General features: G+C 50.5%; 1 protein-coding gene and 1 long non-coding RNA gene across 7 annotated transcripts in view; one reads left to right on the top strand and one right to left on the bottom strand.

Moving 5' to 3' along the window:
* LOC121600249 (G1/S-specific cyclin-D2) overlaps positions 1-6,710 on the bottom strand; it is a 41,499-nt gene extending 34,789 nt beyond the window's left edge. The window contains exons 1-3 of one of the 6 annotated variants that reach the window (XM_041928679.1): positions 6,389-6,710; positions 3,086-4,299; positions 1,916-2,131 (exon numbers count right to left, since the gene is read on the bottom strand). In XM_041928679.1, the coding sequence (XP_041784613.1) occupies positions 1,916-2,131; positions 3,086-3,439 (570 nt within the window). In that variant the 5' untranslated portion in view covers positions 3,440-4,299; positions 6,389-6,710. The other 5 variants (XM_041928681.1, XM_041928680.1, XM_041928684.1 and 2 more) reach the window with 5 other exon arrangements.
* A 5,179-nt stretch (positions 6,711-11,889) lies between these two features.
* On the top strand, positions 11,890-13,539 carry LOC121599709. The gene is made up of 2 exons (XR_006005724.1): positions 11,890-12,673; positions 12,764-13,539. It is a non-coding gene; the product is annotated as an uncharacterized LOC121599709 (long non-coding RNA).
* Positions 13,540-15,434: the final 1,895 nt, after the last annotated feature.

A 15,434-nucleotide genomic window follows, 5' to 3' on the forward strand; every position in this document is an offset into this window, starting at 1 on the left:
CTCAAGACGATCACTTCCTTACCTTTTTGCTTCAGACGTTTTTTTTGCGATCACGCTACCACCACCACACACACACCGTTAGGGGTCAGGTGTATGGCAGCGGGTGGGGATGCCTAGATGTGGTTTCCCTTTAAACGAACAAGCAGGAGATGGGGACTCGCACTATTTAAGCGTAATTACGACCGCAAATGGTTGACCACAAATTTCTTCAAATTTTGCAAACGAAGACGATGACGACCGACAACCCTCATGATTCAAATATCTTCAAAAAGACAATTGATCTTCTCCCCCACAGCCAAATGACAAATAAAATGGAAAGGAAGTGTGTGAGTGTGTTCTGCAGCGTTCTTTCCCCCATTTAGGGGTGGATAAAACTGGGTGTCTGAATAATGTTTTCGCTCTTTCCAATTTTCTTCGCACAGTGCCTCTGCTTCCGGACCCACGTCCCATTCCATCATCTCGTCATGATATCTTTTCTCGCTTAATGGATTGTTTCTGTTTTTGCTTGCGTGCGTGTGTGTGTGCAGGGGGGGTTCGTCGCTGTCTTCTCCTCGGTGCACTCTACGTTCGCCCTCTACACTCCTCCAATCAACACACAAAAACGGATATGGCAGGCTGTGGATGTGGAAGGTTGAATTATCACGCAATATATTTTCGCATGATCCCCTCCTCCCCATCATCGCACAAGACAACACCACTGAAGCTGCCGGAGCAAAATATGGGAAGCTCAAATCGTTGCAAATCGCATAGCCACCACACACAGCTATTTAGCTTGGCGAATTGTGGTTTTGATCGATTTTCGATTTTTTTGGCGATCGTTGAAGCCAAAAAGGAGGCAACAAGTTCTAGCGATGCAAAAGGGGGGAGCCGAGATAATTTGTAACTTCCACACGCGAATACATAAGAGTTGCCAGTATCGGTGCGAAAAAAAAAAATCGCCATACACACCCCCATCATCTCATCATCATGCTCTTTTTGTGTGTGTGTGTTGGCGCGGCCCACTCTGAAATGCTATTTCGAATTAATTTTTTTTTAAATTCATCTTTGCTTCTGGTTAATTCTTGCCAGCAAAACACACAGAGAAACGTGGCGCAGAGTCGGCTCCGGGGACGGTTTTGGTTCTATTTTGGCAATTTTTTGGCAATTTATTTTGCAGGTTCTTGCCATTGCCACCACACGCACACACACTTCCAGCTTCACCCCACAACACAGCGGTGGTGGAGGAGGGTAGGAACGCGCTAGAGGGTTGAAGTTTGATTTAAAGAGCACAACCTTAAGAGGCATGAATAGTCAATGAGCTGGGGGGGGGAGGGGGTTGGTGCTCGTCGTCTCTTATCCATTCGGCGCTGTGTTTGGGTGTGTTGGTCTGTTGCGTTGTTGGAAGAGGACATGTGGTACCTAACGCGAAAAAAATCGCATAACATGTACATAGAATGCCCCCCCCCCTCATCCCTCTCGCTTTGCTCGTAAGGTTATGGCCAAACACGCATACCATCACATCGCCTTGGTCAAAACTTCCCAAAACCGAAGAGAGAGAGAGAATGGACTTCGTCATCCGCCGTGCAAGAAATAGGGGCTGAAACTACACATGCATACTCAGGTTCGCGATCGTACCCACCTACCCCCTTGCCGACCGTTTTTAGGGGGTTAGTTTTTCGCGAGATCATTCCCTCACTTCCCCCACCCCCTCTGGCCATCAATATACATATACGCACACGGGTACTAAGTGTTACAAAATACATTTTGTGAGAGAGAATGACGACAGTTTGGTGGTGGAGCGCGAGAAACTTGGACCACTCGCGCACACTCCACCACTCTTGGGGGGTGTGTGTCTGTGTGTCTGTGTGTAGGTAAAACATACAGTTGCAACAACAAAAAAAACATGAGCAGTAACAAAACCACACACAACACTTACCCTTATCTGATCCGGCGAAACCGCATGGTCGGTGTAGGCACTGAGCACGTCCACCGTTAATGGCTGACATTGGCGAATTTTCGACGCCAGCAGCAGGGTGCAACATCCGAGCAGCTGCAGGTGGTAGCGATCGATCGCCAGGGCGCACAGGAAGCGGTCGAAGAAATTCACGGCCAGTGGAAACGTCTGCTCCTCGCACTTTTGCTCATCGCAAACCTGATGACGATGACGATGATCGCGAAAAATGACGATCACGATGATAATGATGATGATGATGATGATGGCACACACCGACGATCCAATGGCAGTTTTGTGAAGAAGACCCAAAAATGGGCAAAAGAAACAGCGGCACGATAGGGGAAACCATGAAAGAAAAGAACAGATACAGAGCGGAGGAGAGAACAAAAAATTAGCAAGGTTATTAGAAGAGCGGTACGGCAGCAGGAACGAAACGCGAGAGAGAGAGAATTGCGCGTGTCCGCGAGTAAGCGAGACGAGCGAGCGGTGTGTGGTGGTGGTGGTGGTGGTGGAGCACAGTTGGCCAAAAATTCGCGTTTTTCGCGCACTGCGCGGCTCGGCGATGTTTTTTGCGCGGCGAGCGAATTCGTGCGCTGCGCCGTCGTTCGTTCGTTGCGTTCGTCTCACTTCTCCAGCGGCTGCCAGCGACAAAAGTCAATGCTCCCGCGATATTTGCGCGTGCCGATGGCAGGGTACCGGGTAGCGGAAGACGATGAGAAGAGGTGGCTCTTTAAAAAGCCACCGGCACACACACCGTAGAGGAGAGAGCTCGAAACGGGTAGTTTCTTGAGTTTCGAGTTAGGTGTTTTGTTCTTGTTTTTTTTTGCCATCCCCCCATTCGCTTTACCACTCTAATGCTAATGTTCTAAAGGGGGGGGGGGGTATACACAGCACAAAACACCAATCCCTTTTTCTTGTTGTTGTTGGTGCCCCTCACAACTCTTTGTCGTCTTTACCAGCTGCTGCGGCTTTTGCGCAATACAGAACGCGAGACGAACGTTGCTAATAGAACGAACTTTAAACGCAACAAGCTCCACCATACACACACACTTGATCGTGTCCATGCGAAGGGTAGTGCCAGTGAGGTGGCCATTTAAATATTTAAAATCCTACGAATGATCTATTCCCCAAATCATCTCCTCCACCGCTTACCTCCAGCATCCACGTGGTGACGATCTTGCGCATCGCCGGCTTGATGTCCTGCTGCACCGCGACGAAGTAGTTGCAGGGCGGAATGGTGTACCGTTCTAGCCGGATCAGGTTCGGGAGGACGCGGTCGTCGGTGATCATGTGGCGGTCCGGGTCGGCGAATCGGTTGTCGGGCTCATCGTAGATGATCTCCTGGCAGGAAAGATGATCGAAACCGAGGGCGGCGGAGGCGGCGCCCATCGTCGCGGTGGTGCTGTTGCTGGCGGGGATGTTCGCGACCATGCCGCCGGTGCCGGGAGTGACCACGGAGGTTGTGGACGGTACGATCACCGTGGCCGTTGCTCCTTGTGGTGCCATCGTGCTACTTTGGTCGTGTCGAATTGCGTAGCAGGCAGGCAGAAATACAAACAGATTGATTTTCCGCTAACCTAAAACCCCGTCGTCCACGGTGTGGTCACTGTTCCGCGATGTGCGCTCACAGGGGGAGTGGGAGAAAGAGCAGCGGACAAAATTGCGACTTTGCTTTTGTTCTAACACCACCCAACGCAAGTGGATCGTTTGCCTGACTGGCTGACTTGGCTCTGTGACTTGGCTGACTCTCTCTCTCTCTCTGTATCTATGCGTGTCTGTCTGTCGGTCTCTTCTTCCGACGCTTGTTCTTCCTCTTCTTTCTCCTTGTCGCGAGAGAATAAGGTGAATTCTTCGACGGCAAAACCGTTCACTTGAAACTGTGCGAAAATTTTCGCTTCTTCTGCTTGCTTCACCTTCTTTCTATCGCGTACACTCGCGCACGGACTGACTGACTGTATCTCGCTCAGCTCTGCGTGTTCTTCAACTTCGCACGAAATAACCAAAAAAAAAAACCCGTTCGCGAGACACGTTGTCGGTTGTGTGGCGACAATTTCTAGCGAAGCATGTCCGTCTCTACTCACAATGTGGATACAATTGTCTATTCAACACGTTCCTTCTTCCTGTCGACTGTTCGATACTGCTGCTGCTGCTGATGCCGGTGCTACTGTGCCTTTCGTTCCAGATACACACACACACAGGATCTACACACAACTCTGTATCGCACAAAAGGCAGGATGTATGTAACGGTGCTGCTTTATCTACAAAACTCACACACAACCACACACACACACACGGTAGATTCAAAGACAATGATGTCCTGAATGTCCGGGGAGCCGGTCGTCGACGTTCCAAAGTCCACAAAATTCCTGCGAAAAAAGAAATGAAAGCCTGTGTTAGTTGGTCTGAGGAAAATAAGCCCGAACGGGTAGAGAGTACACGTCGTCGCTCGATCTCGATCCTTTCGATCCCATGGGGAATACCATGGGAGAGGGCTTTAGAACCGGCTTTCAATACACACACGCGCGCGCGCACACTATCAGCCAAATGTCACAATAATATTATCCAGAAAAGTCCCGTTACGCGTGTCGATCTCGATAGTCCAATAACTCTAATCGGTGATGGCACGCTTCTTCTACGTATTATTTTGCCGGTCGACACCGGCCGGCACAGCACCGCTGGCCTCGTACGGCTGATCCATCACCACACACACGCATACGTCCCCCGCTGACGATGATGACGATGATATTGTTGCGGTATGGTGTGTGCCTTATGTATGTGAAGTGAACCGCGCACACAACTATTATCGGTATCGCGCAGTGCTGCCCCAACACACACTGCCGCCGGACCTTGGGGCTGCGGCGCTTGCCAATACAAAGTATATTATGCACACACACACACGCACACGTCGATGGCTCTCTTACACACGCGCAAATCTCACAATCGCACACATGGACAATATACATGCGCAAACGGAAAAGGTCGACACACTCGATAAATATTACAGCCACACACAGGCGCGACCGGCGACTGGCAGGGAAAAACACAACGCGACACCCTCCACACCGTCACCACTCTCTTTCTCTCTTCGTCCATCACATTCTTCCAAAGGGGCAGTGGTGTTGGTGGATTGTTTTTCTTTGCGGATTTTTTCCCTTCATGCCTTTCCTGACGGCCCATGGTTGAGTGTGTGTGTGTGTGTGTGTGTATCGCTCGGGGGGAGGGTTTGCCGAAATATTTCTTATGTGTCCGAGACCATCTTCTCATTCTTGCACTTTCCTACCCACCCCACCCCTTCCTTCAACCGTCTCTCTGGCGTGTCTACCCGATGGACCGCCGTGCATGCAAAATCGCCCACCAACACACACACGCACTCACACACACACACACTATCGAAACGGAAGTCGAGGCCAATCGTGCGACACTTTGTATGCGCGAGTGATGATGATAGTCCAAGTTATTAGCCTGTGCGCTGCGGCACCGCACACTCCGTCTCGCTCACTCTCCCACATACATACACACAGAGACTCGCACTCTGTTTGTACGTGCGCGATCGCTCAAGTCTGTCCCCGGCTGTCAAACACACTTCAAACAAAACGCGTTGACGGTGTGTAATATTACGCAAAAAAAGGTGTTGCGCGTGGTTAGAACAGGGCGGAGGGGGGATGCGACGAAGGGCTGAACTGTCAAGTTTAAAATCCACGGCCGGGGCCTGCTTTCTTCTTCGCGTTTTTCTGCATTGCACACTCTCGCTGTGAGACGTCAACAAACGTGGCTCGCCGGTGACAGTGAGCAAGAATGTGTGTGCGTGTGTGTGTGTGTGTGTGTGTGAGTGGGGAGCTCTGCCCCCGGGGATGATAAGAGGAAGAGTTCTTGCCGTTTGCACACACTGCTTAGATTCCAGAGCACATACACTACTACACAGACAGGCAGGGGGGGTTGATTTATCACTTTTGCAAAAACCGCATTTGCAAAACACACAATTGCATACACACCACGGCACACACCTTTAACACGTCCATCAGTGATCGAGGGGAGGGGGAGAGGAGGGTCACACACGTTGCACTTCCCGCACAGGAACAACCGACCCACATTCGGGGTGGACAGATAGCAAAATAATAAAAGAGTTTTTCCTTTCCACCCAACTCGCACACACACGCACACAGAGCGCACAACGCATGACCGGCTGACCGGCCGGCTTTTCTTCACCGCGTGGGCTTAACACAGGCCAATGCGCAAAACGCTAAAAGTACAACGAGGTCGTGTGATTTATTCTGCCCCGAAAGCCAAAAATCTCTATTCCTGTCGCGCATACACTGTATGGATGACACACACACACCGCGTGTCGTGTGTTGGGGATTTGCAGAAATATACAGCACCACACCACACCACCACTTATTTTTTCGTCTCCTCGAACACACTACACACGTTGTTCACAGCACGTTTTTTACTACTAACCTTCTAGATTATTTTCACCGTTGTTCTACACTTTCTCACAATGTGTACTAAGAAAACACTTCACAGGAGCGCACACTACTACTGCTTGTTCGTGGTTACCGTTTTCGCAAGGGTAGATTCGATCACAATATCCTTGGAGGCAGAGTCGTTCTGTTTTCTTCAATCTCCATCCAGTTGCGACCGGTTCGAGAGAACACTTAGCACTGGTTGGCTCTTGCCCTGAGGAAGCTCTGTCTCGCTACAGCGTCCAGCGTGTTGTGTGCGATCGTGGCGAACCGTTCCGTATGATTGTTTTCACGTTTTTGACGACGGCTGACTGCGAGACTGCGCTGCCTGCCTCTGTGGACGGTTGCTTTCGGTCCGGTGTGTGTGTGTGTGCGTGCGTGCCTCTCGCTCTGTGCGCGTTCCTTCACATAGCGGCGAGAGCGGGAGCGAACACGCAGAACGAGAGAGCCTGAGCCGTCTTGGGAGAGTGAGAGAGTAAATCGGCGCGCGTTGCTCAGTTGTTACATACAGTGGCGGACGGAAGAAATGTGCACGTGTTCTAAATACTGGCTGCGAAGGATTTTACACTACAGGGTGTGATATTAGCTGTAATTTATATTTTACAAAAAAAAAAACTGTTTTTTTTAATTAAATTATGGGTGGTGTCAACGAAATAGGAACTATTTTAAAACTATTTTGTAAAGAAAAAAAATAATGCTTTTCAACATTTTTAGGTAGCTATAATGAACAAGCGTACTTAATTTACCATTGCAGCGATTTAATTATTTTAAAAGAAGTTTAATAACGAAGCTATTCGCCTCTCTTCCAATGTAGCTAAAATGTGGCCGCTTTGACACGCACTGTACTGCAGGAAAGTGTTGATAAAGGAAGACGAAAGGCAGAAGGCACCGGGGAGTTTCAGCTGTGAATAGCCTGTGTAAAGCAAATAGAACTGATTGTTTGTTTTCTTCCCGATTTTTCCTTTACAAAATAGTTGGCCAACTACTTTGCCCAGAACCACTATCAAAAGTCAGCCGAGAAATTGCCGCAATTTTGCTCATGCATAAATCCTTTTTGCACATTTTCTGTGCCTGTTGAGGACATTCCTCCCTTCCACGATGGCAACTCCTTTAAAATACGCACACAAACGCACACAAACACACACAATTCAGATCTCGTTCCAGCTGTGCGCGCATATCGCTAAGCAACTTTGAATTGGTGGACGCAGAAAAAAATCGACGTCGTCCGCACGTAACAGGCTAGAGGAGGGAGGGCGGGGGGAGGACCGGGTGGTACCGAAAACCACATTATTTCGCAAAGAATGGGTAAGCGGAGAGGGGGAGATACTTTTTTTTTTCTTCAGCACCCCGTTTGTGACGGTATTTGAGCGGATGTCGCGGATGTCGGTGTGGTTGTGCGCTGCGATGCGACTTCTTCTTGGCTGTGTGTTTAGTCTGATTTTTTTAGTCTCTCTCTCTCTCTCTTGATTTGCGTGTGTGTGTGTGCGCGATGGAGCAAAAGGAGCGAGCGAGAAAGAGAGAGAGAGAGAGAGAGAGAGAGAGAGAGAGAGAGAGAGAGAGAGAGAGAGAGAGAGAGAGAGAGAGAGAGAGAGACAGAAGATGGCATCCAAGAAGGTCTCGAATGGCGAACGATTTGTAAACAAAGCGACCACCCCGGCCGCGGCCGAAGGATTGTTGTGTGTGCGGGCAATACAATATCACCCTCTGTCCCGAAAGCCATCCCTTCCCCTTGTGGTGCCTTCTTCCTCTACGCCCTCCCCGCGAATGATGCAGACACCCGCGCCTACCACCATTTCCGCGCACCGTGCGACATCCTTCAGCGCGGCCCAACACGCCACTAATAGGACGAGATCGATGGAGTCACCTCCATGTAGCCGGGACAGGACAGGGACAGGGTAAGAGGAATTTCTGTCGGACCGCTCGTAAGATATGTTAATTTTTTGCTCGGCCATTCATAAATTTGGAAATCGTTTCCCACATAGCAATAAGGGTTGACCACGAACCACATCATGCCCCACCAAGCAACAGCACCAGCAGCACGCATAACTTGTTTCATTTAGTGCACAAAAAATGTGACCCATCCGAGGATCAACAGTGCGGAGCTGAGGTGAAGGTGGGGAGCAAAAATAATCAACCCCAGTGCTAAGAACTATCTTTACCCAATCGTTCGGAAGCAATCAAGTGGACCAATATCGAATCTAAGGCGAAGGCAACGAGGCAAAAACAGTGAACCGACACCACGAGGTCTCACCTGAAGCCCTTTTGCGTAAGCCTTCTCCCCCTCCCCAACCTGTCCACCGTACCCTTACTATCCAATCCCCCAAACAGAGTGCTTATTAGAGAGTTATCGAACGGGCACAACAACGGGCACCGATTACAAATTTGCCGTACTTCCTCTCCGTGTTTCGAGCGAAGGACTTTGAAGGGCAGAGGTGCTCAGTGAGCTACCTGCGCTAATGGGGCAGTGCGTTTGTCCTTCCTACACTGAACACTGTAGTTTTAACACACCACAACGCAGTGAGCACTGGGTGGAATTTAGCAAACGAATCGAGGAGCCGGAATGTCGCTTTATCGCTCGCTTTATCAGGGGGGAGAGACCGCCCGCCACCACAGTCATATTGCAGTGGAGCAGTGGTGTCAAGTGTCCGCGAGCTTCCTTACAATGTGTGTGAAGAGCGCGCTGCTAAGCTCATCCACCCCGCACGGCACGCCAAGCGAATGCTATCAAGCGACGAGCGACGGACACAGGCCGGCCGCGGATTGATTTGTATTAGAAAGAAGGAAGCGACGAGCAGGAAGAACAATAATAAAAACACAAACACTCATACAGGCTCGTACCACGGACGACGTGAAGACAGGCGGCATTCAAAGGCAGGCAGGCAGGCAGGCAGGCAGGCACGCTAAATCCCGCACAACCGCGCCGCCAATCCAGCTCGCCCCGAGATCTCAGACCGCGAGCCGCGAGAGTTCAGTGAAACACATCCGCCAAGGTCAAACGGTTGTTAGGAGGACCAGACACCACAGCGCGAGCCGAGGCAAATGTTGTCAATTTCCGAGAGGCTGGCCCGGTCGAGATATGCTAGGAAGGGGGCGGCCTGGATTTTATGGTCATCTTTATCGTCCCGTGTGAAAGACACCTCTCTGTCTTTGCCCTCCCCGGAGGTAGGCAAATGGTAGGAGAAAACGGTTTTACGTCACACTCATGCTGAATTGGGTTTACAATCGTTCGTTTCTAGGAACCCTGGGCAGGGGTAGCCAGTGGTATCTTCGCACTGACGGTTCCACAAGGGATGAAAGTGTCCTGAAGAGTGAATCCTGCGGCGCGTCCCTAACGCCCTTGCAAACGCTGGTCATTGTAAAAAAAAGCACGCACGATGGCTTGTGACTTATCGTTTATTGGGAGTAGGAGTGTTGGCAAGGTAATGGGACACGAATCGGCAACATATTGCCGGCAGATTGCCTTCAGAACAGTGTGCTGGAGTTTTGTCATTGAGCGACCAGGCGGGGGATTCGTTGCCCGTAAATTTGGACCAATGAGGCGGGCCCAGGAGCAAACAGTGTACCCGTCGGGCATGGTAATCTATGCATCCTGGCAGCGTTGCTGGAAGATGCAAACAGAGAAAGCAAAGGGCATTTTTAGAAAGTTCGAAACAACAAAGCACTTAAGCCGAAGTAGCTGCTAACCTTTTCTCGTGCATTTCTCGCCATTTCTTGCCTGCCTCGAGGGTGGCGTTTTCCCCGGCTCCGCATGAGACACTGTCCCGTGCGATCGTCGGCAAACGGTAAGGGCTTCAACCAGGGATGGATGTCAATCTCACGCAGTGGGAAAGCAGTTCGAGTTGTAAAAATCTCAAGTACCCAGGCACCGTCCGAGGGCGTTTGCAGCGGGGAAACTTCGGTGCCTCATGATCGAATGGAAACACCCGAACTCGCACTCGGATGGAGTCATACCCGATACTTCGGGCGATACACAATTCCATTGATGGCGGTGTAATATATTGGTCATTTAAAGTGACACTTCAGTCGGATCTGTCTGTACCGCTGGTTTTCCAGCCGCACATCAAAACAAAAGACATTCACAGACACAGTGTGGGGTTTTCCTGAAACGCTCACAACTCTTAGGGCGTCCGCAACAGGCATCGGGGGCATCTGGCAGAGCAGTCAGCCAGTCGACGTCGAAGATGGTGTTAACCGGTTCCATTATGGCATTATGTTTATCAGTCGTAAAAAAGATGATTTTGATTGTGCGACACAACAAAAAACAACAACGAGAATGAGAAGCAGGCAATGATCGGCCACCCCATCGCGGGGTGGCATTTGGAAGTCGTTTGTGAGTGCGTCTCAGTCAGTACCCTAGCGCAGGCAGCTCCGTTGATGATCACGATCACCAGATGGATGAAGGATGACGAAGGTCTTGCCCAGTGAGTAATGAATGAATGGTCGAGCGGGATCGCTGACAGTGCCCTTCGTAGTAAGTGATGTTCCCTTCGCTTTTGTTTCAGAAGATGTCAACAAATTAGCTGCTCGTGCTGCCCCCGTTTGAAGTTTTGGGCTTTTTTTTTTAACGGAAGACTGGTTGCGGACGTCTTGTTTAGGGCAGCAAGAAGGAAGTGGGTGAGTCGGCGGAGAACCACACGAAGAAGGTGCAATTCGTTATGAGTCAGTAATTTTGGTAGCCGAGGCGCGTCATGTGTCGGTGGAGTTGGCAGAAGCCGTCTTGAAAGATGTGCCCGGATGTGGATGCGGAGTTCCTTGTACATTGCGGCAGTTGCGGTGAGACGAATCAAGCGTACATCATTCGTCGGAAGTCATCACGAGCAAGACGATCGTAATGAGGATCGTACGTGGCAGCAGGTCCTGTTGCATGCAAACCAAACCAACAGTGCCATCCAGTCTGGTCTGGGAGGGACTGGCAGGTCACCATGGTTCGAAAGCGTGCCACGGTGAAGGGCAGACAGCATGTTTCTTGGCAAAGTCAACTCGTTGAGGGGTTCGTTTGGCCGTTGAACGGTGCTTTCGCTTCTCGGGGTGCATGGACGTTTGGGGAGGTAACGAGCCTCCCCTCTTCGCGTTCTAGAAACAGGGAGCTAGGACTGTCGTGAACAATGACGCCTAAAGATCTTTCCTTTTTTTTTCGCCTTGCTTTTGCTCTTCAAGGATCCAGACGGGTTGACCCGGGCGTGCTGGGTAGGGAGTACGCGACGTCTCGCAGCTCCGAGCACAATAGCTCCTGGAGTTCGACACAAAAAAGAGCCCAGAAGGGTGGCACTCGACGGGGGGAGCGGGGAGAAACGAGAACGAAACACCTGGACTCGGTCGGTGCTGCAGTTTTCGGGGTCGGTATTCTTCAGCGCAAACGCAAAGGAACCCTCTGTTGCTACCAAGCTGTCGCGTTTAACGATCCTGGACCAGGAAACAGAAGTGGGGAGGTTTTCCTTTGACGCTGCATACCTATACACACACACTGAACTGGCTTTTTTCTTTTCCTCAGCTCAATTGCTTCCATGCTGCTTTTGGCGTCGTCGTTCCACACAGGACGTCTAAGCAGTGGACCGACTTGCCGCATGGTTTGAATGGCGTTCCAACACACATGATGGTTTTGGCACGGGCCGTGCGAGGTAAGCGGCGGGAGCATGACGACGCCAAGCACAAGGAGGATGCGTGCGACGGGCAGGCAGTCCGGGGGAACTCTCGCCCAGCAAAACAAGCACCGTCAGGGCACCGTTTCGCTCCGAAGAAGCCAAGGGACTTCCGAGCGCAATTTTAGCATCCTTTCGATCGTTGCGAGTCGTTTACATCGGACCTGCCGTACAAGGAAGAGCCCAGACTGAAAAAAAGGGATTGGAGCACCACAACAGCAACGAACGAACGAGCAGCAAAAACCTGAAATCTCTGCCCATCACCTTGACTGGTGTTGGCAACGACCGTCTAAGCAACGACGAACCCCTCGGGATCGGGTCGTCACGGCTGGCTTTGGTTTAATCGTTTCGCTAAAAGACGCTGGCGCTACATCCGCCATGATGCCGCAAGGATGATGAAGTTCTTTTCGATGCTGTTGGCTGGTGAGCAGCTTATCCTCCGCACGCATCCATTTATCGATCCGTGTGGATCACACGGCTGTGCGGCCTCGCAACGCTACTAACTAACGACCTTAATGGGCCAGCGCACGGCCCGGTTCGATCCGTTCTAACAACTTAATTGTTCGCCGCCTCCATCGTTGCGTTCGGAGGGTGGGAGGGGACTGTACGATAGAGGTGTGGAGGGGATGGAATGTTCGATGGTAAGTATGAGATTATTATGCGGCCTCGGGGGTGTCTTCCAATAACCGATTCCCATTCAATTGGCGTTGTGTTGTTTTTTTTTTTTGCAGGTCTCTCCAAGGTACAAAGTACTTGAAATGAATGACTCTCTGGGCTGAGCGTTTGGGTACAGCGTTTAACATCCTTTACTGTTGTATTGTGCGTAATTTTTTTTTACGTACGAAGAGGCACCCCCGGTGGATGGAGGCTCGGGTTCGGTTTGGAGGAAAATATTTGAAGAAATTATTTACCTGCTAATTCCCAAATCCTGTCCAGCAACAGCACCCCTGGGCTCTCAAGCACCATTCTCGGTGACTTCACAGTAAGTACCCAGCGGATCGGAATTCAACGGTCTTGTCTTTGGCAGCGTCCCACGATGCTAAACGATGTTGTTTGAACGGTTGGCGGAAAAACAAACGTTTGCCTTCCGTGAAGGCGGACGGATGTGCTCTAGACAGGGTGATCTCGCTCGCTCACACAGCCTGTGGCTCTTCAACCATTCGGGTGTCCCAGTGCCGAAAAAGGACCTTTTCCATTGGTGGCTCAGGTGGCGGCTACTTCGAACCTCTGATTAAGCTCTTTCGGAGGTTTTAATGATGGAAGAAATAAATCAACCCCAGAGCTGCTGCCGACACCGCTAGGAAGAGTGCAAGGATTCCTGTCGGCACACAACCTGCTCACTCACCGTTCCAGGAAGATCGCTCTGATCTTTGGTGTGGAATCTTCCACTACACCGCTAGTGTGTGAAGATGAGTGTCGAGATGTACATTAATATTTTCCCTTTTTTATTTTCAATTTTTCAAAAGGACTCAATCGAAACAATAAAAGGCCCCCTTTGCTTGTTGTCTCCCGTTCGCCCATAAAAAAGCATCCTTTCACTGGAGCTATAAAAACGCTTATCTAGTGTGCCAAGATACGGTTACCTTGGCAAATAGATCGAGTCGGATTGCGTTGGAATGTGCAACACACACACACATCTCGGGGCCTTTTGCTTTCCCCCTTGCCGCAGGATCATCAGAATCCTCTGTCCAAGCGGTCCAAGTATCCTTTTCTTTGGGAGTTTTTTTTTCTCACAACGATCCTAACAATGCGTTTAAGTGTTTGTCTGTGTGTGTGACGAGTAGACTGATCTTAAGGCCCACCCCAGCGATAGGCGAAAGGTGTCAATTTAAAATCGTGATACTCGCTTTCCGCCCGCTGATTAAAGGCCGCTTTAGCGGCCAGCATAGAGCATGGGGTAGAGGAGAAGGCAAATTGAAAAAAGAGAGAGAGAGGAAACCCCGTGTTTGGTGAATAAATAAACAGCCGTGGCAGAGGAGAGCAAAAACGCCTAAGAAACAAGCAAGCAAACTGGCTGGGAAAGAAGTAAAAATAACAATCTTCACATTAGGACATTCGCCGACGCAGGGCCAGAGAACGCCGTGCATTCTTGCTTGCTTGGCCCGCTGCAAACGAGAAGCTTGTTTGGGACGGGCCCCGGGTTCACTGTTTGCTCATCCTGCAAGGGGCTGCAATTCTGTGCTTGGTTCGGTTGGAGATGGAACAACATTAAATCAGGTATCCCTTGAAGCGGCGGAAGAAGTGGATAGGGCCACGGAAATGTACCGAAAATTATTTGCTTTTCTAATCGCGGACCACCACCGCCGCCGTACCTTCTGACGTGACCAGCAGCAAGGTTCGTTTACAGACTGGTGGCGTAGAAGGTGTTGACGGTACAGGAATGCTGTGGAGCGGAAGAAGTGCACACGAGGTAACAAGCGTAGTCCCAAAATGTGCCCAATTTCGCCCAGAAAACCCACACGAGACACGAGATTTAATGGAACTGCAAAAGCGAAAAGGTTATCGCTTGCGCAAACACAGAACCAGACTTACTAACCCCAAGATCAGACATGGGCTATTCGGTATATCTGGAGCAGTCGATGGTACTGGAATTCAAGAAGCATCATTACGCGTTCCAAGGCTTTGGTCCGTTGTTACTTGTTCTTCGTACCACACGGTTCTCCTCCAATCACGGTTGTGGGATCCTTTTTTTCCAGAATTGTCTTTCCACCGTGAAAACTACCGTCTTCTAATGGATTTCGGGACGCTCGATCGACCCGCTGCTGTCCGAACTGTTTAGTGCCGGGATGATGGTCATTTGCGTTTTTTTGCTGTTGTGTTGCTCGCTTCTCGCTGTTCACATTGGTTGTTTTGGTTACCGAAAATCGATCCATCGGGGCTAGGTGTTGCTCTTGCGTTTCCCCTCTCCTTTCGCGTACATGCTAGGATCGTTTGGGATCGTACCGACGGAGACCTTCAAGCGTACTGTTTGCTTCAAGTTCCGACTGCTTCCAAACGGCGCTGTCCACCTTCACGGGTTGCACTGTGCACAGGTATCGAATCTGCCTGCCGAGAGGACCTGCCTGAATTTGCTTAATCGAGGACAGGAAGGCATTCATTTACCAAAACAGGCGAAGAAGGTGCGTTCAAAAGGACTCAACAAACCGTTTGTGCATGTGCCGTGATTTGATGATCCGCAAACTGTTCGCCAGCCGTTCAAGATAGGGGCCGCGTTCAAGACAGAAACATACTACCGTATGTGTGTGTGTGTGTGTGTATGGTGTGTGTGGCAAAGTACACGTCCCGACTACTCCGGCGGTTGGTCATTGTGGTTGTGGTCTCCTTTTCTAACCCTTTTTTTCTGCCTACCAGGGCCATGCCAGGGAAACAGGTTTCGGCGCGAGGGTGTCAAACGCTGTTACC

The sequence above is a fragment of the Anopheles merus genome, chromosome 3L (genome assembly GCF_017562075.2).
Source record: "Anopheles merus strain MAF chromosome 3L, AmerM5.1, whole genome shotgun sequence".
Lineage (NCBI taxonomy): Eukaryota > Metazoa > Arthropoda > Insecta > Diptera > Culicidae > Anopheles > Anopheles merus.